The 25,782-nt window shown below is 36.6% G+C and overlaps 1 protein-coding gene across 6 annotated transcripts in view; it reads left to right on the top strand.

Moving 5' to 3' along the window:
• Positions 1-25,244, top strand: part of ARID4B (AT-rich interaction domain 4B) — a 202,517-nt gene extending 177,273 nt beyond the window's left edge. For 2 of the 6 annotated variants that reach the window (XM_021000411.2, XM_021000410.2), the window contains 5 exons: positions 2,507-3,712; positions 6,478-6,591; positions 9,195-9,413; positions 14,954-15,100; positions 23,484-25,244. In XM_021000411.2, coding sequence (XP_020856070.1) covers positions 2,507-3,712; positions 6,478-6,591; positions 9,195-9,413; positions 14,954-15,100; positions 23,484-23,614 — 1,817 coding nt within the window. In that variant the 3' untranslated portion in view covers positions 23,615-25,244. Of the gene's footprint in view, positions 1-2,506; positions 3,713-4,114; positions 4,229-6,477; positions 6,592-7,369; positions 8,113-9,194; positions 9,414-14,953; positions 15,101-23,483 lie in introns of those variants that run through there. The other 4 variants (XR_013487288.1, XM_021000414.2, XM_078156242.1 and 1 more) reach the window with 4 other exon arrangements.
• Positions 25,245-25,782: the final 538 nt, after the last annotated feature.

The following is a 25,782-nucleotide window of genomic DNA, read 5'->3' as shown; positions in this document are numbered from 1 at the left end:
TTGTGTGTATATATGTCTTTTTCTCTCCTACTGGGTTGTAAACTCCTTGAAGGCGGTGACTTTCTTTTTTCATCTTTGTATCCTCAGTGTCTTGCACATAGCAGGTGCTTAATAAATGTTTGTTGACTTGAGTTTAATTAACCAACAGGTTCAGCTGCTTTTTAAAGCTACTTTAGGTTCGTGGTATTAAAGTTCTGTCACCAGCACAGAGGAGGTTGCTTGTCTTCCTTTTGCTTTGCCAAGAGGCTATACATCCAGCTCATCTGATAGTTATATCAAGTTATTAAAATATAAGTTAAAAAGGAAGGAGTGGATAGTACACATTGTTTATAATTGAAATTTCTTGTGATAAGTATTTATGGCTACTGTGATTCTGGTGGTAATGTAATGATGCAGACTTTGAAAAAGCATTAGATACCTGGGATCATACGAGGATTATAGTTTGAGCCAGAGGTGGTACCCCTGTCTAAGTACCAAAATCTGCTGAGAAATTAATGAATACTGTAGAAAGTGTTAAATTTTTCTTAGTTGCCTTCTTGGTAAGACGAAACAAATTATAGCATTAAATCAGATGTGTGGAATAGTTCCTGCTTGTTCTCTGTGCCAAATATTGAGAAGAAAGAAAGCATAGAATGAATTTCAAAGAGTTGTCTTATTAAATAATGGATAATGGAGGAAATAGGGTTTGAAGATGGGGTTGACTTATCTTGGGCCCATACCAAGAGGGCACTGTGTCTGTATGGCCAGTTGGTAAACAATTTGACAAAGATTGGTACTCAAAGACAGGAAGAATTCTGGCAGCAAGAAATGCTTTCCAGAGGAAAGGCCTTTTTCAGCATTAAATGATTGATTGGATATTTTAAAGTGAATATAGTTATTGAATCCCAGCTAGAGAGAACACTGCAATCCATAAAATGATGAGAGAATATCAGAAAATCATAAGATTAGGAGAAATAACTTGTCTGATAATCAACAGTTATTTTTGCTTCCTCTTATCTATTCCATGGTTGACAATGTCCTATCAGATTGTAAGCTCCTTGAGGGCAAGAACTGTATTTTATTTATCTTTGTGCCTCCCTTACCACTTTGGATAGTGACTTTTATAGAGTGGCCACTTACCAGATGTTTGGATCAATGAAAATCTACTTCTATTACTGTCCCTAAGGGCTGACCCTAAAACATTCTTTTGGGATTTGTATTAAAGTTTTAAACATAGCTATTGGTTAAGTACATATATACACACAATATATATGTGTATGAGGTGTGTACATATTAAATGAGTCTGTGTGTGACTTCATCTGAGCTTTTTACAACTCATCTTGGGAGAATGGATAGGAACTGGGGCAAATTCATATGTTAAGACAGTTGTATCATCAAATAAAGTAAAAGAATGATGTTTTCTAAGAATTTTTATATTTTCAAGAACTCAGAAAGATTTTTTTTAAATGTGTCTTCAGTGTAACAGCAATTGTCTGCCTTGTTACATTTTGGTTAGCTTAATGAATTCCTTAGTATATGAACCAAGGACTGTCATTTTTAAGGTTCAAGTTTTATGATTTAGGACCTTCAAACTGCCTGCTCTTATACTTACCTCTGTTTTTTTCCTCCTTAGTAAATTTTCTATGGGGTGCTATCAACTATTTTTAGTAGATAATAATTTTATATAAAGAAGCTTCTGAACAAATGCAAAATTTAAGGTTTTTTTTTAAGATATACAGTTCCACCTTTGTTCTCTTAGAGAATGGGGAGCCCCACAGACAGTTATTTTTTAGACTTATGTTGTAGGCTTAGTCCATGAGGGATGAGACCACAGTGTGCCTATAGCACCTAGAATAATGGTCTTCAAAAAGTAAATATTTAACAAGTGTTTGATTCAATATACACATATATATGCTAAGTCATTATTATATTTAAAGTATTTTATTGGGTTTACATACTAATATTATGCCTTAAGAAGAAAGTTCTAAAATAGCTCCTGTTTGTATGGTACTTTATAGTTAATGAGTGTTTCGTGAATATCCAACTTGAATTTCATATCACCCCTTTGGGTTAGTAGCATAAATTTTTCAGAGAGGAAACTGAAGCTCAGAGAGGTAAATGATTTGCAAAAGGTCACACAGTAAATAATGTTGGAGCTGAAATCCATCCAAAGCCTTAGGAATCCAAGTCTAGTGGTTTTTTAATAAAACTACATTACCCTCCTTCCTGAGATAGCCTGACATTTTTTATCAGCCACAGACTTCCTATAACCCTTCATAATCCTAAACTTGAAGTTTTAAACCAAAGTGATAGAAATCCATCCTTGGCAAGATTTTTGGGTAAAACTTTGTTATGTAAAAAAATAATAATTTATAATGGAATATAACTGCTAATCTTGCTTTTATTTTGTATTAAGACTAGTTTTTTTCTGAAAAATATTTCTTCATATTGAATAAAATGAATGGTTTTCTAATATATCTGTGTTATGTGTGTTCGTATAACTGGTCTTGTCATCTTATTTTAATAGCTTCTGAAAGTTCTGCTGAAGACAGTGAGCAGGAAGATGAGGCAAGGACTCAGGACATAGATAATAATGGCAAGGAAGAGTCTAAGGCTGACACTGTGAGCCATGACAAAAATGAGCTTAGTCCAAAAGAGGAACAGAGCAGTTTATCTGTGCCACAAGAAAACAAAATCCAAACAGATTCATTAATACCCAAGTCAATATCAAAATCTCCAGAAAGATTACGAAAAGACTTAGAAGAAATATCTGAAGATACTGATTTTGAAGATGAAGTCACAATAAAAAGAAAGGAACTCAAGAAGGAGACAACAGATAAATCATCAAAGCCTCAAGTAAAACGTGGTAAGAGAAGGCATTGCAGTACAGAAGAATGCTTAAAGCCTGGGTCACCTAGCAGAAAAGAGGAGAAACCCAAGAGCAAAGAATCCCTTTGTTTAGAAAATAGTAGCAACAGTTCCTCTGATGATGATGAAGATAAATCCAAAGCAAAAGTGACACCAACTAAGAAATACAATGGTTTGGAGGACAAAAGGAAATCTTTAAGGACAACTGGTTTCTATTCAGGGTTTTCAGAAGTGGCAGAAAAGAGGATAAAACTGCTAAATAACTCTGATGAAAGACTTCAGAACAGCAGAGCTAAAGATCGAAAAGATGTCTGGTCAAGTATTCAAGGACAGTGGCCTAAAAAAACACTTAAGGAACTGTTTTCAGACTCAGACACAGAGGCTGCAGCTTCACCCCCACATGCTTCCCCTGAAGATGTGGCCACAGAGGAGCAGCTACAGACTGTGGCAGAAGAAGAGAATGGTTCACCTGCTATTGAGTTAGAGAAACCATTACCTGTTAATTTAGATATTAAACCTGTGGAGGAAAAAAACATTGAAGTGAATGATAAGAAATCAGAATTTCCGAGCAGTGGGAGTAATTCAGTGCTAAATACCCCTCCTACTACACCTGAATCACCTTCATCTGTAACTGTAACTGAAACCAGTAGGCAGCAGTCAACTGTGACAGTGTCAGAAACATTGGCCCCAAATCAAGAAGAGGTACGCAGTATCAAGAGTGAGACTGATAGCACAATTGAGGTGGATAGTGTTGCAGGGGAGCTCCAAGACCTCCAGTCTGAAGGAAATATCTCTCCAACAGGCTTTGATGCTAGTGTCAGCTCCAGCAGTAGTAATCAACCAGAACTGGAACATCCTGGAAAAGGTGAGGAAGAAAACTGAGAGCTGAAAATGCTAACTTATTTAGAATTTCCCTTCTTAAAATTTTAATGCTTTTGCAGTATCTGTTGCTATAGCTTGATACATTTAAGGGAAGTACTAGTGTGAACATGGAAAGACTGGTAATTGAAAGGTGTATTGCTAATGGACAACAGAATATATTTAATGGCCCAAGAAGGCTTTCATGTTCTTTTCTTGAGCAGTCCATGAAATTTCACAGTGTACCAGAATGAATCTTGGAAATTGCACCCCAAGCCCAAACTCATTTGCTTATTCATTTAAACAGTGGTTGACTGTATAGCATGAGCTGCTTGAATATATTTTTTGTAACGTTGTTTTTTGCAGATATGATGTGCAGTTTCTCACAAACATTTTGATTTATTGACAGACCCCTCCACCTTTAACCAAATACTGTATGTAGGGGTTTGGAGCAACCAACTGTCCAGGCACTGCTTTCCTCAGACAACCGTGTCAAACTGATTTTCAAGCCTGGCTAACTTGTGTGAGTTTGTGAAGGAATTTGATGCTTTCTTAGATGCATAGCTCCCAAATTGAAAGACCAATGTGTATGTTAGTAATCTACAGTAATCCTTTTTGATTTTTCCTTTCTCAAGTGAAGAAGTTGTCAAAATTGGAAATTCAAATCAGTACCTTCTAAAAATCTTAGAACCTTTATATGACACAGTAGCTGTACCTCTATCATCCTTTTCCTTATAAACCATTTTGTTCAGGTATCTGTAAATCAAATATGTATTGTGGGCTGAAATTTGGTATAATACAGCTTGGTTTTGAAGCATTTTATGAAAAAGATAATATACTAGCTTCTGTAAGGTATGTGACCCACAAAATTTTAGTCTATCACTTCTTTTTGGTCAAACAAATTCTACCTTAAATCACTTGAAATATGACATTTTCTCACCCAAATCAATATTTGTCTATTTCCCACATCCATGTAACTACCTTGTTTAATGATATTGGTACATCCAATAGAATTGAATTACATAGGTATGAGTATGACTATTTTTAAAATGAAAGAGTCCTTTGACACAAAAAAATAGATTTTGCTCCAATAGCAATGTTACATTGAAAGTTTTTTTTAAAATAATTAAATTCCCAAGAGATAGTTTTTCCATACTGCTTTTCATCTCTGAAAAACATTTAGTTATAGAAAAATAAAGGATATAACAGTTCATATTTTGTAAATTAGCAACACCCTTCCAGTTTTGTTGTTGAATATATAAAAACATATAAAGCATGATAGCATGTTCCCACGTTTTGGTCACAAAAGACAAACTGTTATCTGAAATCAAAATTTGCATAAGCTACTTCTGGCCTTTTTTTTTTTCTTAAAGAAATTATTTCCCTTCCAAAAATAATGGTCCCATTTTTATGTAGCTTTTTGACTAATATTGCAGGAGCCATGCTATATATTAAAAATAAAAATGTAAATCTTTAGCTTCCTCATACAGATTTGTTTGCTGTCTTTGTAAAGCAGTATTTTCATTCATAATTTTTAAAAGCAGAGAAAAAATTTTCTAGATGAAAGGAAAAATCTCGGTGAGACATTTTACCAGTTGTTTAAATTTTAAGATCATGTGTTTCAGAATAGTCAATATTAAAACCACCTTTTCTTCTCCTTACATTGTAATGTTGTAGCATCAACCACAAGTTATGGATAAGCTGTGACCCATAAAATACTCTTTTAAGAAAGTTGAATTTTGCATAAAGTGCCACTATATAGGTTTGACCTTACCACTGGTGACGTGATCTAAGAAACTTTATTCAGAATGCAAGACGTCATTTTTTTTACAAGATGAATTAATATTATTATCAACAAACATTTATTGAGTGCCAAGTGTGCATAGGGCACTGTTCTAGATACAGGGGATCTAAAGAGAGATTATGAAATAATCCCTGCCCTCAAGGAGCTTATGATCTAGGTATAGGATATATATATATATATATATATATATATACACACACACACACACATATATATATACTTCAAATATATATATATGTGTACACATACACATATATATGATAGACTAAAAGGCCTAATTAGCAGACTAGAAAGTAAATGCTGTAATTGAATGGTTAGAGTGCTTAATCAGTGAATGATATGTGTACCTGAGCTTTGAAGAAAGGATAATAATTAGATATAGGATCTGAGTAAACTTTTCCATGAAGAAGACAAAACTTTTTTAAACAGAAAGTTATTGTACTGGGTTTGTAAATGATGTATGTTATCCAGTGCCCTGGAAATCCACATAATTTGTGTTATAAATTCATTGGTTTTATTTTCCCAAGTGTGAATTGCTTCTAAAGTGTTCCTGTTAAATATTATTGAGGGCTAATTAGAACTCAGTATTTATAATGAATCTTAACATATTTGTTTTCAGAATGAGTAGCCACGTAATTTTCATTTGATAATTCGGGTGTTCTAGGTGCTTTATCAGGAACCATCTTCAGTTTATACCTGGCTTTTCTAGGATGAATGGATGTGTTCTTCATTTGATTTTTCTTTACTTCCAGTTGCTAATATGTGCAAGTAGAACATTCAGCCCCATTACAGACAGGTTTTGAGAACTGATGTAACTACTTTATGCTAGTTTCCAAGCAAGCTATGTTAAGTACCCACTTTTAGTAAATTTGAGATTAGTAAATACATGTCTCTAAAACTAAAAATGCAGGCATATTAAGGGCAAGTTTGTTTTTTATCTTGTTTTAATGAATTTTTCCCCATTATAGTCTGTACAGGTCAGAAAAGAGTAAAAGATGCTCAGGGGGGAGGAAGTTCATCAAAAAAGCAGAAAAGAAGCCACAAAACATCAGTGGTAAACAACAAAAAGAAAGGCAAAACCAGTAAGTAGATTATCTCAATAAAAAAATACCAGCTAATAAAATTTCTCTCCAGATGAAAAAGTTCATGCTGAGAATATGGGATAGTTCCATTCCCTTTGGTCTATGCCTTAAAAATCATACAGAAGATTTATAGGAGGAATTAGAGATCTGTATTAAACTTCATCTTATTTGGCTATAATCCCAGGTCACAGATTAGGATAAGCCTTTCTCATTAAGTAGCAGATCTATACATAAATGCAAATCTATAAATTAACACTCTTTTAAAATTCAACTTAAATATCCAGAGGTTTTTTAAGTCACCAGTGTACATATGTATATCACATGTAAGTCACTACAACTGTGTTTTATTCATTCTTCCCAAAAAGCTGCCATTATCAAATTAATTGTTTTGCTCATCATTCTCTGGAATGGTCACCCTTAAAGGAAGTGAAGTCAGTTAAGAGAAACCTATGTGTCAAGCTGCAATTCTAGAAACTCTCCTTTACTCCTCATGTTCTTGACTTCCTAAGCTATGTGACCTACAGGTTGTAGCTTCCACCTTCCTAGGTTGGCCTTATTTAGTCCTTTTTATTATGTCTTTTCTCCTTTTCAAACTTCATTTTTTGCTAGTTGTGCTCAAACCTATATTTCTGTTATATAACATTAACTCTGTAATCTGCCTCCACAGTCATGCAGAGTATACAGATTCTGTGTTTATTCTCATAAGAGCTGCACATTTTATCTCTTTTTTTTAGGCTCAAAATGGGAAATAGAAAATATGTAAAGAATTTTTTTTCAGGTGCCCCACATTGACCTCCTGCTGCTCTTCCAGGACACTTCTGCCACCTCCACTGCTTGATCTTTGCTATCATTCGGCTTGGCTGCACTTCAGTGCAGAAAGGGTTATTCGGCCAGCTCCCCGAGGTTCTGCTGAGCCCACATGACTTCCATGCGGTGAATATGGCATCCCTCAGGACCCAGGTGGCAATGCTCAGCAGGGCCATGTGAAGCCAGGCTGAGTCAGTCCACTGTATCGGAGTGGGGCCAAGCCACGGGTGGCAGCAGTGGTGAGCCAGGTTCACCAGTAGGCAGGAGTCACCAGAGATTCAGGAGCAGCATTTGGGGGAAGGGTGGGGATTAGATGTGGCAGAGGGATGTTGAGGAGCAGTGGTGTCAAAAGGAATTCCTATTTTTTTTTAAAACATAATGGGGGAGGACTTGGTATGTACCTTTGCTAATCAAGAAATGTCCAGACTTTTGTATCTCAAACCTAGATTTGGGTTTTACACTGTAGTGGCTATTATGTGAGTAAATATAGTCAATACAGATATACCAAATAGATCACAATCTATTTGGTATACTTAATAGGATATTTGAAACTTTTTTCTACACTGTGATTTTTTTGTCTTTAAGGCTTTACCATCTAAGTAGCCTTTCCTGAGAGGACTCGCATCTTCAACAAGTCAATTTTCATATAATTTGGAGATACAGCAGTTGAATGCACTCTCCTATTCGAATTACACACAGTGGGCTTAAGCTATGGTAAATCAGAATGAGTAAACTATTCTCTGAGAACAAACTAATAAAATGAATTACCTCTTTCAGGATTCTAATGTTAACACTTCATGTCCTGGTAAAGGTAATTTGACAATAAAGTGGTTCTGATTCCATTACCTGTTCCTTTACAAAGCACACTGCCTATTAAGAGTTTTCCTTTGATTTTTATAGTGTAACTATCTGCAGGTTCCCTGTAGGGAAACAGGTGGTGCTATAATGCATTTCCAACACAGATTTCTAATTTCTTCACAATATGCTAATATGGTCTTTTCTTGAGAAGTCTGAGCATGGGTGCAAGAGAAGAATTAGTCTTCTGAAGAGAAGATTAGGTCTAAGAACAACACGAAAAATAATTCATTATATTTATTAAGATTTTAAGTTTTTTAAGTTATTTGGAATCCTTTTTAAACAGTCTATAATAAATGTGATCCAGTTCAAATCCCAGCTATGCCACTTATTAGCTGTCTGATCTTGGGCAAGTCACTTAATCATTATGTGTCTCAGTTTGCTCATCTGTAAATATGAATGGATTAGATCACCTCTAAGGTCTGTTTCAGCTCTAGTTCCATGATCCCTAGTTGAGCATGCATTACCATTCTTTGTTGTGACCTGCAGTGTATACCATTGATCTCTATATTATATATAATAGAAGGGAAATCAGGGTGAGAGGAGCAATTCTAGAATGAGAAGACAACTTTAAAAGCTCAGGTGATCTGTCCTATAATATGATTCTAATTTAAAGTATCTTTTAATGTAATTGTGATTTTGAGTATGGAAGGCATGGCAGAAGAATGGTTAAAAAAATTTTTTTCTTGATTATTGAGCATTTCAGGTAAGAACAGTTTTCTTTAAATGTAATGGGGTTTGGATGAACTATTTAACTATGATGACTTGAATATGCATGTGCTATTTTTAGTCACTAGATTACTATCATATACAAGAGCAAATCACTAAGTATTAGCAGTTGTAAATTAAAATGGCTGTTTTTTAGTCATCTACTAAAATCACTGGCAGAAATTGTTATTTTTATATCTTTAATACTTTTCTGTCCTTTTTTTGTACATCAGCAAACAGTAGTGATAGTGAAGAACTTTCTGCTGGTGAAAGTGTGACTAAGAGTCAACCAGCTAAATCTGTTTCCACTGGAATGAAATCTCATAATACCAAATCTCCAGCAAGGACACAGTCTCCAGGAAAGTGTAGTGGGAAGAATGGAGATAAGGATTCTGAGCTCAAGGAACATAGTAATCGATTACCCAAGGTTTACAAATGGAGTTTTCAGATGTGTAAGTAGTAATGCATTTTCAAACTAGATTTAAGCAATATGATAATTAACTCCTTAGCTCTAACCAAAATTGTGTGCTAGGTGTCCTTACAAATTTTAGGTATTTTATTTCTGAATACCTTCCACTAAAATTCTGTCTCCCTATGGAATGGAGCTGACAAGGGGTTCTCAAAAGAAACATTGATAGGTTTTGACTAATTGGAAAGGCGCGCGCGTGTGTGTGTGTGTGTGTGTGTATTTTATATATAAATATACGTATATATGTATATGTGTATATGTATCCCTATATATGTATAAATGTGTGACTTTCATTTTTGTATCTGTATCCCTAGCACCTAGCACAGTGTCTTTTACGTAATAGGTGCTTAGTAAAACCTTGTTGATTGATAAATAATCAGTGGGAGAAATACACTGAAAAAAAATCACTAATTTCAGTTCTACAAACATTTATTAAGCATCTCCTATACGCAGTGTCCTGTGCAAGGCACTGAGGATGGTAGTATAGAATATGTATTTTTATATATATATATATATATATATATATATATATATAGTAGTTCCTGCCTTTAGGAAGCTTGTATGCTGCTAGGGATAGGATGTAACATTTGCAAAGAGAAATAAATAAGTTTGAGGAGGGAGAGTACACTAACAACTACTAAGGGCTTCCAATAGGGAGTAACACATCATCTGAGCCTTCATTCAACAAGCATTTATTAGCTACTTACCATGTCCCAGGGATACAGAGACAAAAATAAAACAGTCCCTGCCATCAAGGAACATAAATTATATGAAGGCTTCAGTATGTCCATACGTTGGGGTCCTCAACAAGGACAACAAGAGACTAAGGAGGGAAGTGCATTCTAGGCATCGGGAGACATCTTGCACGGAAACATAAGATCGGTATATAGAATGATTTGTGTACCTGTTTGACTTGAACATGGAGTAGATAAAGGGAAGTAATATGAAATTAGTTAAGAAAGGTACGCTGGAGCCAGACTATGAAGGGTTTTAAATGCCAGGCTGAGGAGCTTCTGGGCCTGTCCTTTAGGAAGATTATTTTGGCAACTGTGTGGCAAATGGATGGTAAAGGAATAAACCGTAGACCAATTTATAGGCTAATGGAATCATCCAAAGGAAGAAATGGATAAAAGAGATGTTTTGAAGGAAGGACTGACAAGACTTTGCAAATAAATGGATGTGAGGGATGAGGAAGGGAGAAAGGTTAAGGATGACTCTCAGGTTGTGAACTTGGGTGATTGGAAGGATGATGTTTCCTTCAACAGCAATGAGGAAGTTTAGAGGCAAGGCAAGTTTAGGGGAGAAAATGGGTCCATTTGAACACATTGAGTTTGAGTTGACTTCAGGACATTCACGTAGAGATGTCTAGCAGGCAGTTAGTGATGTAGAGCTGGAGCTCAGGACATAGATGAGAATAGCATATATGAGTTTTGTAGTCTTCTTCATAAAGATGTTAACTGAATCCACAAAAACTGGTAAGATCCCAAAGAAGGAGAAGGTATAGAGAGAGGAGAGAAGAGGCCCTGGACAGAGCCTTGGGAGACACACCTTCAGTTGTGGGGTGAAACATGGATAATAACCCAACAGAAAGGTGTAGAAGGAGAGGTCATATAGGTAGAAGGAAAGAATAATATAATGAAAGCCAATGTCAGAGATAAGATGGGGAGAAGGGGCAGCAGGATGAAAAACCTACAGAGAGGTCAAGAAGTCTGAGGATGAAGAAAAAGCAGTGAGCTTTCATGCTTAAGAAGATCATTGGTATCCTTGGAGAAAGTAATTTCATTTGCGTGGTGATGGGGATAAGTGGGATATGAAGTAGAAGCACTGAATGTATAGGAAGCTTTTTCTGAGAATTTATGAAACAGAGGAGGGGTAGAGGACAATAACTTTAAGGGAGTGAAGCGAAGTATTTTTAAGGCTATAGAAAGCTTAGATGTATTTGTAAGTGGCAGGAACAGAGTCCATAGATGAAGAGAACTTGCATATGAGACAGAGTTGGAGGCATGGATAATTAAAAGGGCAAGCTCCTGGAGAAGCATGAAATGTATGACTTCAGTGTCGTTGGAAGATGAGAAAAGCCATCTCTTCATGAGAGAACAGAGCAAAAAACAGGAACTGGTGTATATATAGGGTATTTTGAAGTATAGAATAGAGAAGAAGAAATTCATAATAAATGGCCTCTTTTCTTGACAGAGTAGGATGTGAGTTCCTTTGCCTCCTGTGGGGAGCATAAGAGAGTGTCAATGAAAGAAGAACAGAGAGGTTTGCTGTGTAGCAGTGAGGACCCAGATTAGATTAGTAAAGTTATAGTAACTGTGTGACTTCCTTCTCATTATACTTTTCCCTGTGCTATACCCCTCCTAAACCTATTCTTCAATGTCATTGAGACCTCTAGTCCCTCTTTTCCTTTTTACTTTCTTATTCCTGCTCTGACTTCACTTTATTCCCTCTCTAATTTCCCAATAGTTAGCTATTTTAACTTAACACTGTCTTCTGCTCTGGTCTCTTGCCCTACTTTGTCCTGTTGACACTCATCTCTTGCCACACTTCAGCCCTCAATTACTCCCACTCACAAGTTACTGAATTGGGTACATTACAAATTCATATTATCCAACCTTACTTTTATTGTTCCTTAATTGATTCCCTATATCATGTCTCAAAGAAACAATTCCAAATCTTCTCTTCCCTCTTCAGTCCTCCCATACCTTCTCTCTTAGAGGAAAATCTTGCTTTTTGCTTTGTTGAGAAAATTGAGATAATTTGATGTAAGCTTGTCTTCTCCCATTCTCATCATCTCAAAATTATTTTATTATCACCTCCCACTTTCTTCTCCTTTCCCCCAAATTCTTCCAAAGAAGTGGTCCTTCTCACCAAGGCCAGCCCCATCACATATACCCTTGATCCTTGATCCCATCTCTTCCGGCCATCTCCAAGTGATTGCATACTAAATCAATCTCAATCTCTCTCTCTCTCTCTCTCTCTCTCTCTCTCTCTCTCTCTCTCTCTCTCTCTCTCTCTCTCTCTCTCTCTCTCTCTCTCTCCCTCTCCCTCCCTCCCCTCCGTTTCCCTCTTTTCACCTCTTCCCCTCTTTCTCACTCTTACCCCCCTTCTTATTCCTCTTCTTCTCCATCTCCTTTTCCCTTTCCCTCTCCACCTGCCTCCCCTCCACCTCCTCCTTTGTTCACTACCTCCATTTCTTCTTCTCTCACTCATTCTTTAACCATTTTCATTCTGGCTTCTAACCTCATCATTTAACTGAAAGTTCTCTCTTCAGAGTTATCAGTGATATTTTAGTTACCGCATCTGATGGGTCTTTTCTCAGTCTTAATCCTTCTCAACTTCTCTGCTTCATTTGATGCTGCTGACCATACCTTTCTCCTAGATATTTTATCGTTCTTAGGTTTTCATGAAGCTACTCTCTTCTGGTTTTCTTCCTGCCTGTCTTGACTACTCATTTTTCTTTGCTGGTTCATCATCTGTATCTTACCCTCTAACTAGGTGTTCCCCAATGGTTCCAAACACAAGACCTCTTTTGTTCTCTTCTATATGATAACCTCATCAGCTCCCATGGATTTAGCTATCATCCTCTATGCAGCTAACTAACAGATATACTCACATATGTCGCCTTCCTCACCCAGATTTTAATCCTGTATCACCAATTGCTTATTGGATATATGGCCTGGAGACAGCTGAAACTCAACAGGTTCTCGGTTTCTGTTGAAGGCACTGTCATCCTTCTAATCTTACACATTTGTAAATCTTGTACTGTCTGCAACAACTTACTCTCCTATACCCAGTCTTTCCATTCAATTGTGATATCTTGCCATTTCTACCCTTCAAAACATCTCTCACCTCCAGTATCTCTCTACTTACATGGAGCTCCTACCTGCCACCTTAGTTCAGGTTCTTATCACCTTCCATTTAGATTATTGAAATAGCCTCCTAATTGGTCTTCTTCCTTAAGTCCTTCCTCCATGTTCCTACCAAAGTACTCTTCTTTAAGTATAGATCTGACTGACCACGTGACTCCTACTTCATCAACTCCAATGATTTTCTATGGCCTCTAGATAAAATACACTCTGATGTTTTGTTTTTTAACCCTTACATAATCAATCTCACTCTCTCTGTACAGACTCATTGGATCTAACTCTTCTTTTGCTCTGCAGTCCAGCCAAAATGGCATGTTCTCTGTTCCTCACACATGGCAGTTCATCTTTCAACTCCATATCTTTGCCCTGACTATTCCACATGCCTGGAATGGATTCCCTCCTTACCCCCACTTCATATGTCCTCATTTATAATCCAGCTTGAAAACTATCTTTTGCAAGAAGCCTTTCTGTATCCTTCCACCTACTAGTGCTCTCCCTCCAAAACTACTTTGTAAATATTTTTATTTATTTATTTTAAGTCTGATAAATGGCATAGTGGATAGAGTCCTGGATCTAGAGTCAGAAAAACTAGCTCACTGCCACATCAGACATTTACTGATTGTGTGACCCTGGGAAAATAAATCCCTTAACCTCTCTTTGCCTCAGTTTCCTCATCTGTAGAAATGGGGATAATAATAACACCTACCTCCCAGGGTTGCTGGAAGATCAGATAAGATAACTTTGTGCTCAAAGTGCTATATCAGTGCTATCTATTATTGTTGTTATGTTATTATATAATTTTCCTTTATATAATCATATGTGTACTTGTCTTCCCTCATTAGAATGCAGGCTTCTCATGAGTAGGTATTATTTTATGCTTTGTACTTTGTACTTTTCCCGCATTGCTTAGCACAGTGCCTGGAATTCCCTCAGCACACCAAGAGTAGATATAGAAAAGGCACCTGGTGGGAATGACCCAGGGTTGGGATTGAGTGATGATATGACAGTAGGGCAGGGATTCAAGGGTAGAAGATATACCCTCTGTAGTTGAACTGGTCAACTATAGGATTCAAGTTAAGAAGGGAAGACAGGGAGGCCAGAACCAGGGTAATAGATTAGGAAAGCAGAGAGGGGAGGAGTGGCTAGACATTTCATGAAGACAAAATAGATTTAGTAGTTAGGCAGTAGAAGAGTGAGAAGATTAAAAATGTAGCTCAGGAGAAGAATTCCAGTATTCTAGGTCAATGATGCAATACTAGTTCTTTTGAACATACAAAATGGGGATGAGGCACAGTCAGAAGATTCTGGGCACACTAAGACAAAAATTGGATGGGGTCCTAAAATCCAAAGGCTGGTCATCCAGAGCTCTAGAAAAAGAATCATGTAATTGAAATATCTAGAATCTGAGACTCTTAAAATAGCACACAAATTATTTACAGATGTTGACTAGGCAGAAAAAAAATAAGAATAATTGCTTGAAAATTTCATTTCTTTTTCATGTTATAATCCTGTTTATTTTTTAATCGCATTTTTCTCTAAAATTATAAAGACAACTGGTAGAGGATTGATTACATAGTTTTCTATTTTAGATCCTTTATGTATAGAATTCTTTTTTTCAAAATCACATATTCATTGAAGTTTTTTAAACCAATAGCTGACCTGGAAAATATGACAAGTGCAGAACGCATTGCAATCCTTCAAGAAAAACTACAGGAAATCAGGAAACATTATCTGTCATTGAAATCCGAAGTGGCTTCCATTGATCGGAGAAGAAAACGTTTAAAGAAGAAGGAAAGAGAAAGTGAGTGTTTTCATCTATTCAGAAAAATGTAGTTTTAGTATGTTGTAAAATTATAATGAACCAAGCTTGATCCTGAAGAGGAAAGAGAAAATTGTCCTTTCCTCTTTGCTGAGGTGGGAAACTGTCAGTAGGGAACATTTCCTGTATCGTTAGATTTTGTTGATATTAATTTCACTGAACAGCCAATTTCCCCCTTTTCTTTTTTGTTTATTATAAGGGATGGGGAAAGTACCAGAGAGGGAGATATTTGAAAATGAAGGTAATATAAAAACAAAAGGAGTCTATCAGTTTTCTAAAAGTTATTCTTGTTATTCCATAAAATGATAGTAAAATTTTCTGGGTTGTTTTTTTTTTGATCCATGCCAATGCTCTTCCTATAGTGATATGGATTGGCTCCTGCTCTGCATTTTATAGTCTTAAGAAGTAGCCTTAAGTAATTTTTCTCAAAGCCTCACAGCCAATATGTGCTAGAGGGAGAATTTGAACCCATGTCTTCCTTACTGGGAGGGCAGTTCCATATTCACCATACCACTCTGCTTTAACTTATTTTTAATTTATTCCAGTATTATTGTCTTTGAAAATGAGATCTACCTGTTAGAATCATTGAATTATAGAATTTTATTACTTCACAAAACAATTAATCCAACCCTGTTCCCAACACAACCCCATGCTTATTTTGCAGATGAAAGAAATTAGGCATAGGAAAGTTAAATAAACTTCCATAAGCTCATACAACTAAATAAAGGCAGAACCAGTAATGGAATGCTTTCTACAACATGACACTGCTTCCTTTTAATGTGTAGATTTGAGTATTTTTATGGTTTTTGATAATGTGTACCAAACTGTAGAATAATTGGAGTTTCCCGAATCTCTAAAAAATGAGAGCTACTAATCTTTTAAAGCTATGGATGTGCTTAATGTATTTTGTGAGATCTTTTAAGAGATCTGTCAGAATTGTGTATTTTCATGTCATACAGTTCAAGAAATGAGCTGAATAGTTGTATATTTATCTTGCAGGATACCCATTCATCTTATTAGGATGTTCATAGAGTCTCCTGTTGAAAATAGGGATAATATTTGTCTTTCTTTAGATGGCACTTCTCATTATTTCCAGGATCTTTCAAAGGTGGCCAATAACAGCAGTCACATGTGCCAGTCTTATTTGTGCCTTAGAAGTATAGTAGGTTGATAATTGATGTGGGTGTGCTGAATTGAACTCGTTGAGAGCACTTAGGGGCTTCTATTATCATCTCTTTACTTATATTATGTTTCAGCATCCTTCTAACCATTTCTGTTCCATCCTTCCCAGTACAAAGTTAATTGTCCTCAGAGAAAACAGAAGCAAAGTTAGGGATGAATAAGCAGTTTAACCTTCTCACTGTTGACCGTTATCATCAGTACTTTCACCTCAGCTAAGCCTTATTCCCATCATTTCTTTGATCTTCATCTGGTGCTCAATATAGTTTAAAAGCTTTTTTTAAAAAAATTGTCATTAATATTCATATCAGTATTATCTCATATGGGGCTGTAGTGATTCTGACATTCTTAGTCAGAATCCTAGTTCTTGCTTCCATTCATGTCCTTTTTTTATGGTACAGGTAGGTGGCACAGTGAATAGACCACCAATTCTGGAGTCAGGAAGACCTGCATTCAAATCCAGCCATAGTCAGTAACTGTGTAACCAAGTCACTTGCCCTCTATTTTCCTCAGTTTCCTCATCTGTAAAATGGGGGTAGTAATAGCACCTGCCTTCCAGGTTGTTATGAGGATCAAATGAGATATTTTTTCAAATTTTTAAATTTATTTTGTATTTCTTTCAATATTTCCCAATTACATGTAAAAAAATTTAACAATCTTTCTTTTTTTTTTTTTTTTTAAATTTTGAGTTCCAAATTCTCTCCATTCTTCCTGTCCCTACCCTTTCCTTGAGAAGGCAAACAATTTTATATGAGATAATATTTGTAAAGCTCTTACTGTGCACAGTGCTGGCATAACATAAACACTCTATAAATGTCAGCTGTTTTAAAACCATAAATTGTTCCATGCATTCCCTGTGTAGTCATTTTGATTTCTTTAAGCAGCTCCCCTTTTTCCTTTTAATTAAAGTCAGTTCTGCTTGTGTCTTCAGAATTTTCTCAGAAGTTTTCAGTCCCTCCTAGTGATACTTCTCCAGTGAAATATTAGGCCATTGGATCTTACTGTTCTTCTCTCTAAACCTTTTGAAATCTGCCCTCTCCAAAATCTAGGATTCCTTTCAAACTATGTCTAGCTTTCTTCTGCTTCCTCATGAGTTCCATGATGGACTTCTTTCCAATGTTTCCCTCATTTCTTCTTCAGCAGCTAGTTCCTTCTTACTAATCCAGATTAGGTCTTTACAGTTTGCCTTATTGTTTCCTTCAACTTTTGAAGGATCAGATTAAGTTACATTACAAATTTGGTGCAGAGAATGCAGTAGTCGAAGGTGGATAGTATTCCTCCCTCATCATCATTACAATATTATGCCCCCATAACCAGGTTTGTGATTCGTTTCTTTAACTCTTTACCTCATTCTTCTTTTTTGTGTAGTTGGTCTGTGTCATACTGTGATAACACTATCATTTTTGTTTCTTGAACTTGACTCACCTGCTCTCCAGATTTCCTTTTATGGTTCCTGAGTTTCTTACATGAATAATCTTCTTACTATGTAACCTACTTCTTTCTGTCCTTTTTTTCATAACGTATACACCCATCCAGAGCTACATTCTAGTAATGAATCCCAAGGCATCAAGTTTCAGTGGTAGCTGTTGTGTCAGATTTGCCATTTTATGTTAGGATTTCTAGTTGACACTCTTTACCCATATTTTGTGCATTTTTATGTATTGTTGATATCTGAGACCATGAGTTTTGTCTCTGGCTTTCTTTTTGGTTGTTATCTCCCATGAATTACCAGCTCTCTCTTCTGTCCTTCTTCTAGTACTGCATCTACTGTTTCTCTATAATGAGTTTGTTTATGTGAGAAGTTTTCTCTCTCTGTCCCTTTTTCCTTTACCCCTCAGTTAGATTCCTAAAACTCTAGGCAAGTATGTTTTTAAAGGCCAGTATTAGGTATTCTGTATTCCTTGTCAAAAGCCAATGCTATGCCATGCTGTGGCTTAAAAAAATCCAAATTTCATTTTCTGATACCACCTTTTTAGCTAACTATTTCCCAAATCCTCCTCCCTCTAGCTAAGTAATAGATTTGAAGTTCCTCATGAAAGGGAAGAACAAGACTCTCTCCAGAGGAGGTTTTTATTTTGTAATGATGAGGGTGTACGGTGTCAGTAGATGAGAGGTCACCTAACAATGGGCCAGAAAAGGAATATACAAGTTGAAGCTGCTGTTGAAGAGCTATTTCTGTATCCTTCAGCCAGGAGTCATTAGCCTCCCTTTTCTTTCTCCAGCTATCACTAGATGACTATTTATTGGTCCTTCTATCCTTCCTTCTTTCTGTCACATTATTCCGTCCTCTTGATACAAGTTAGGATTCCCCTTCTTTATTTTCTCCTTGATGCTCTTTTGTTATTTCAAAGAGAGAAGTTTGATTACCTGAAAAGTATATGTGTAGTCTTCTGGCCCTCTTAACTTCACTTCCAGGACAGTGGTCAATTTGCACTTTGTGCATACATAAGAATTACTTTAATACCATCAGACTCACTCTCCAGATAACTGAAAAATTCTCCTTTCACTCCATACTTACTTGAATCCAGATCCTCCATCCTTTGCTATAGTTCTCTTAACTAACCCTTGTTGAAAACTTCTGATTTCTAAGCCTCTTCACTGCTGGAGTCTTCTAAGAGAGGCATAATTTATGCCATTGGTCCTCTTTGAGAATGAAGGATGGAAAAACAGTTTGTTGGGCAAAGTTGAGGCAGAAGCTTTTCCTACTTTTTCATTTGTTAGAACAATGCAATCTCTAAAATTTCTGCCATTCCAAAGGCAAATAGAAGGAAATAGAAGCCAACTTCTAAACAGAAATCCAATTATCCCAGTAGCTCCTATACCTTGCACATTCTTGCCACTCTTCTCTAGAAATCTTCCCATACTCTTAACTCCTAGCTGCTTGTTTTTCCTCATCTTCTTCCCATTAGTAAGATACAGATTGTTGTTTAGTTACTAGAGTGAAAACCAGGAAACACAGCTTTTATAGATTTAAAAAATGTTTTTAAAAATATGCTAGCCAGGTGTGGTACCATTCCCTATGGCCCCTTCGACTAGGAAGGCTGGGGCTGATGGATTACTTGAGCTTGAGAGCTCTGAGATTCAGGAGGGATAATGCCAATTTGGTGACCCCACTAAATTTGCCACCAAATGGTGAACCCCAAGAGTGAAAGCCACCAAATTGCCTAAGGAGGGATGAATCAACCTACAGAGAAAATGGAGCAGGTCAAAACTTCCGTGACAATCAGCATCAGACAATGGGCTATGAATTGCCATCCCCCTTCAAGCCCAGGTGAGATAAAGAGACCTAATTTCAACAAAAAGAAGAATGTACACAAAGCCATCCAAGATGGTAAAGGAGCAGTGTTTCTTTTTGGCATTTCCTTGTTCTGTCTCCTTGTTTTATTCACTACTTTCCACAATATTGATACTTTTTAAAAAAAATCAAAACTTTTCATCCACAAAGATATTTTAGGTACTTACTATGTGAATGGATCTGTAGAAAAATAGAAAAAGAAGGATACCTAGTCCCTTTGCTTGAGGACTTACACCATATTAACAGTAATTTTCCACAAAAATGTGGCTTGTGTAAAATTTTCAATTGCTTTGCAATAGTAGTTTAGGTTCAAGATTAGAATGAAATGATGCTCAGTAGTCTAACAGTTAGCAAAAATAGATTTACTTAGCCATATTAGGAGGATGTTCAAAATGGGCAAAATATATTAATGAAGTATATAGTTGATGTAGTTGAGCTGAATTAATGTTGATAATCCTTTGTTGGTCATGCTGCTGATCTAAAATATTAGGGTTCCACTCGGGAGCTCCTTGTGGAGCACTTGAGCAACCAGGAAACTTCATCAAAGCTGAATCCTTAGTCCCGAGAGCCAGTCATATCTCATATACCCCCCCTTTTTTTTTTGGCTAGGCAATGGGATTAAGTGACTTGCCCAGGGTCACACAGCTAGTAAGTGTTATGTGTCTGAGGCCAGATTTGTTTCAGGTCCTCCTGAATTCAGGGTTGGTGCTCTATCCACTGCGCCACCTAGCTTCCACTTGTGAATACCTTTTAAAGAAAAGAAATCACTCAGTCCACATGGCATCACTGATAGATATTTCTCCTGTGATTGGTGTTACTTTTTAGTGTATACCTAAATTTTCTGCCTTTTCATGAAGATCTCATTTTAGTAGTGTGGCTAACATTCAGACCAATGCAATATGTATTTTATATCTATATATCTATATCTATAGATATAGATATAGATAGATATATATAAAAATAGTGCTTACTTTGTGCCAGGCATTGCGCTACATGTGGGGTGTTCAGTAGGCAAAAGGAGGAGCTCCCCTCAAGGAGCTCAAAGTCTAATGGAAGAGGCAACATTCATAAAATGTGCATACATGATGTAAATCTAAGTCAGTCTCAAAGAGAAGGCATTAGCAGTAGGAAGGAACTCTTGAGGAAGGTAGGATTTAGGGTGAACTTTGAAGGAAGTCAGGAGGCAGAGGTGAGGAGGAAGAACATTCCACACATGAGAAGACAGTCAATGAAAAGTCACAGCATTGGGAGATGGAATGTCATGTGAGAAACAAGCAATTAAGCCACTGTTACTAAAGCATAGCGTACAAGCAGAGGAAGTAAAGTATAAGAAGACTATAAAGAGAGGACGGCGCCAAGTTGTGGAAGACTTTAATTGACAAGCTGAGGGCTTCAAGGAGCTACTGGAGTTTATTGAGTGATTGGGGTGGTGGTGATACAATCACACCTGCATTTTAGGAAAATCACATTAGTTGGTGAATAGACGATGAAAGAGGGAAGAGATTTGAGGTGGGGGGTCCATTTAATAGAAGGCTATTGAAGTAGTCCAGTTTAAAAGTGTTGAGGGGCTTGTGCTGGGTAGTGGCTATGTGAGGGGAGAAAAGGGGAGGAATATATGTGAGAGAGGTGGTGAAGATACAAATGACAAGATTTGATAATAAATGGTAAATGTTGAGATGTGAGTGCGAGAGTAAAGAGCTAAGATTGACATTTAGGTTGTCAGCCTAAGTGACAGGATTGTGGTACTCTTGATAGTAATAGGAAAATTGTAATGAGGAGAGGGTTTTGGGTAGAAAGATAATTCTGCTTTGAACATACTGAGTTTGTGATGCCTATGGGACATCCAATTTGAGATGACTGAGGAGTGGTCAGACAGGAGAACAAAGAGAAAATAATGTTACAGAATCCTAAAGAGAATTAAGGAAGATGGTAGAGTATGTCAGAAAATTCAAAGCTCTCCAGATTTCCTCCACAGACAAGACAAAATAGCACCTAAGGGTGAAGTTAGAGTGCAAAAATAAACAAGAGTTGGGGCAGATTAATGGTCCTCCTGGGACAACTGGAAGAGGAAGACCTGAGGAAAGACTCCAGTTTGGCCTGAGAATAGTGTAAACACCTCCAGGCTATCTCTACTGAAACAATAAACAGCAAGCCCTGGGGGACAGCCACTGCAAAAGCATGAAGACCCAAGATCAAGTGTTGAATGCAAGGAAAAGCAAGTCAGACTATATCATTTGTGGAAGAGAGTAATGTGCAAGAAAATTAAAAGACAGTAAAAGGGCCAGGTTGGGAAGAACTTTAAATATCAGACAGAGGATTTTATAATTGATCCTGGAAGTACCTAAAGTATATCAAATAGGAGGGTGACAAGGTCATACCTGTGCTTTAGGAAAAGTACAGCCCTCTGGAGCATGGATATATTGAGAAGAGACTTGTGGTAGGGAAGCCAATTAGGAGGTTATTGCAGTCCAGAGTAGTGATGAAGACTTGAACTAGGGTGATGACTATAAAGGTAGAGAGGGTGGAGCTGTATGTGAAAGATGTTGTGAAGAAAGCAACTGATTGGATATGTGGGGGCTAAGTGAAATGGTGGATAGCACAGATGCAAGTCTGAGTAACTAGAAGGGTGTTGTGCCCTCCATAGCTGTGAACAGGAGTGGCATTGGGAAGAAAAATAATGAGTTCTGTTTTAGATCTGTTGAGTTTGAGATGCCTAGAAGATACCCGGTTGGAAATGTCTAATAGACAGTTGGTTGGAGAAGACTGGAACTCAGGGGAGACACTAGAGTTGGGTGTATAGGTCTGAGAATCATCTGCATATAGATGCTAATTGAAACCAGGGGAGCTACTAAGCTCATCAAGAGAGATGTAATCATTATCAGCAGCAGCATCTTGCTAATATTTTATAATCCTTTAAGTTTGACAAGCATTTCACATATATTATTTCATTTGATTCTCACAACAGTCGTGGGAGATAGGTCCTATTAGCATTTCCATTTTACAGATAGGAAACTGAGGCTCGGAGAGGTTAAATGACATACCTAGGGTTATACAGCTAGCTGAAGGCAGGATTCAAACTCTAACTTTTCTGAGTCCAAGTCCAGTGAGCCAACTAGCTATTTATAGAAAAAAGAAGAAGAGCCAGGATAGAGCTTTTCCTTCCTGAAATTACTTTGTATTTCTTTATAGAAATGTTGAATAGGCAGCTAGGTGGTGCAGCGGATAGAGCACTGGCCCTGGATACAGGAGGACTTGAGTTCAAATCTGGCCTCAGACATATAACACTTACTAGCTGTGTGACCCTGGGCAAGTCACTTAACCCATTGCCTAACCAAAAAAAAAAACCCTTTAAAAAAGAAAAAGAAATGTTGAGTCTTCCCAATAGAATATAAGCTCTTTGAGAGCTAGGATTATTTAATTTTTGTATTTGAGTAGAAGATATATGCTTTCCTTTCTTTATATCATAATGTCATGGGACCTAACTTGTCTTTTGCAAACTGAATGCTTCTGCTTATACCTAGTTTTATAGTTCATATAATCATAGTTCAGAGCACTGGAATGTTTTATGTGTCCCTTTTTCTTTAGAACAAATAGCAGTGGTGTATAGTGAATAAAGCACAGGCCTTTGGGATAAGAAGACCTAGGGTAGCTCGCATCTCTGACCCTTACTAGCTTTATCGCTGCAGGCAAGTTATTTAACCTCTCAGCTTCCTCATCTGTAAAATGGTGCTAAGAGCTGTAGTACCTACAAAGCTGTCATCATGCTCAAATAAGATAATGCGTATTAAAGTGCGTTGAAAAAACCTGAAGTGTTGTATAAATGTCAGCCACTAGCATTCTTTGGGTCCTATTTTGATTAACCTACTTTTTGTTTTTCCTGTACTCTCTTAGGTGCTGCTACATCTTCATCTTCTTCTTCCTCCCCTTCATCCAGCTCTATCACGGCTGCTGTCATGTTAACTTTAGCAGAGCCCTCCATGTCCAGTGCATCACAGCCCGGAATGTCGGTGGAGTGCAGGTGACAGCAGGACTTCCCAAAGCACTTTGCACTTAATGGCTGCTGAGGGCCCCTTTTTTATATATACTGCACAGTGGCACACAGAATCAGACAAGCACTATTTTATATTTAAACATTGTTTCTTGACAAGCTGACTTGGCACTTAAGTGCACTTTTTATGAAGAAAAAGTACAATGAACTGCTTTTCCTCAAGCAATAATTGTTTCCAACTTGTCTGGGAATTGTATGTCTGGTAACTTGAAGGCCTTCCACTGTGGCAAATGGAGGCTTTTCACTGCCTGCTGAGACAATACAGAAAGCATAGTTATTGGGTGGGCCAGAACATGTCTAAACAACTTACTGTACATGTATTCCCTGGTATTTTGTTAAAGCTGGAACATTTGATATTTTTCCATTTATTTATGAAAAATATGAACCTATTTTCATTTGTACAAGCTGATTGTTTTTTAAATGCAAGCCACCTTAAAGTGGCTTTAAATTGTATAAGTCAAGCACATGTAATAAATTCAAAACCTGCAGGTAACAGGATATTAGACATCAGTCCTGGTAACCAAATAAGATTCTCTTTTAAAAAAGACTGACAATGTTTACAGGTTTGAATTAGGCTAAATGGTTTTGCAGTGGGTTTTCATGGCCCATTAATTGGAATGGAACTACTGTACTTTGCCATTTTTCTATGAATCAGTATTTTTTTTTAATTTTGATATAATACATTGTGTGAAAAAGGAAAAAAATGGCTAACAAACTATATTAAATCTTAAACAATGTATAAAATTGTACTTAGCCAGTTTAAAGTGTATATTTATTCATAATGGATTATAACAGTTATATTTTTGTGTTTTATTGTAAATGTTTCTTTTCCCTTTAAAACAGATATTTCATTTGTAATGCTTATTTTATTATGAGCTACAATAGAGGATTTCAGGAACAAGTAAGCTGTGTTCATATGTAATTCGTGGTTGATGATATGAACACTACCACAAAATGATAGTTTTAAATATAGCTTATCTGAGTGGTAGATCTACTAAGCTAAAAAAAAATGCCTTGTACAAAATCAAAAATGAACGCAAGCTGTTTTCACTTGTATTGACTTTTATGTTGTATGATCCCAAGATCTGTTCTGTTTGGCACTTGTATATTTAATTACACACCTTTGTAAGACATTTGTATATTGCGGAAGTGTTCATTCAAGCTATTTAATACCTAGCACTGTTAATACACAGTACTTTATTGTACAGACTGTTTTACTGTTTTAATTGTAGTTCTGTGTACTTTTTTTGGATGGGGGCTGGCATGGTTTTTTTTTTTTCTGGCAATACAACATGTGGGAATTTTGAAATGTTTTGTTTGTAGATGCTAATGTGTCAGAATCCTTTACATTCAACTTTTCTAAGAAGAGCATTTTCAGTCTTTGTAGTGTGTGCTCACAGTAACCGATTTTGTTGAAAATGGTTTCAGAATATTCAGTTTTGTACAGGACTGTAAAAATTTGTTGACAAACATTGAAGGAAAAGCTTATAGAAAAAGCTATAGAGCATATATTAGGTTATGCAGACAATGGAGAATTATGTAATATATTGTACAAATGTAAGCAAAGGCTCTGAAATAAAATGCCATAGTTTGTGAATCCCTGATTATGTTTCTAAAAGTTTAATTAAGTAATTTTAGTGCACTTCTGTAAGTGATAATTTGCTATAGAATATATCTAAGATTTGGTCTTTCAAAATCAGAAAATATTGCCAGGGAAAATCTTACCTCCAAAAAATTTTATGTGTGTCCAGACTTATTTTATCAGCCTAGGAAATTCCTAATATGTGTGGAAGCTCCCTCCACAGATGTAAAACTGCAGCTTCCTGTAACTTTTAATCTTAGAGAGCTTTGTATGGGGCACTGGGAGGTTATGTGATTTGCCTAGAGTCACACAGCTAATATGTTTCAGAGGCAAGATATGAACCAAAGGCTTCCTGGCTCCAAGGCTGGCCCTCTATGCATTATACCATGCTGCCTTTGTAAAAACAAACAAACAAACAAACTTAAGTACTGTATCCTAGGTGGAGGATAAGGTATTTTGAGTGTTCTCATATCTGTATTTCTTCATTTGCCTAACTGTTGTTAAAATGTTTCTGTTATCAAGAAGTGGTTTTGTCTAAAAAAAAATCAATTTAAGGAGTT

Source organism: Phascolarctos cinereus, unplaced genomic scaffold, assembly GCF_003287225.1.
Source record: "Phascolarctos cinereus isolate Bilbo 61053 unplaced genomic scaffold, phaCin_HiC Scaffold_5;HRSCAF=322, whole genome shotgun sequence".
Classification (NCBI taxonomy): domain Eukaryota; kingdom Metazoa; phylum Chordata; class Mammalia; order Diprotodontia; family Phascolarctidae; genus Phascolarctos; species Phascolarctos cinereus.
The sequence above is the reverse complement of the archived record's forward strand: the minus strand, read 5'-3'. Positions and strand labels throughout refer to the sequence as shown.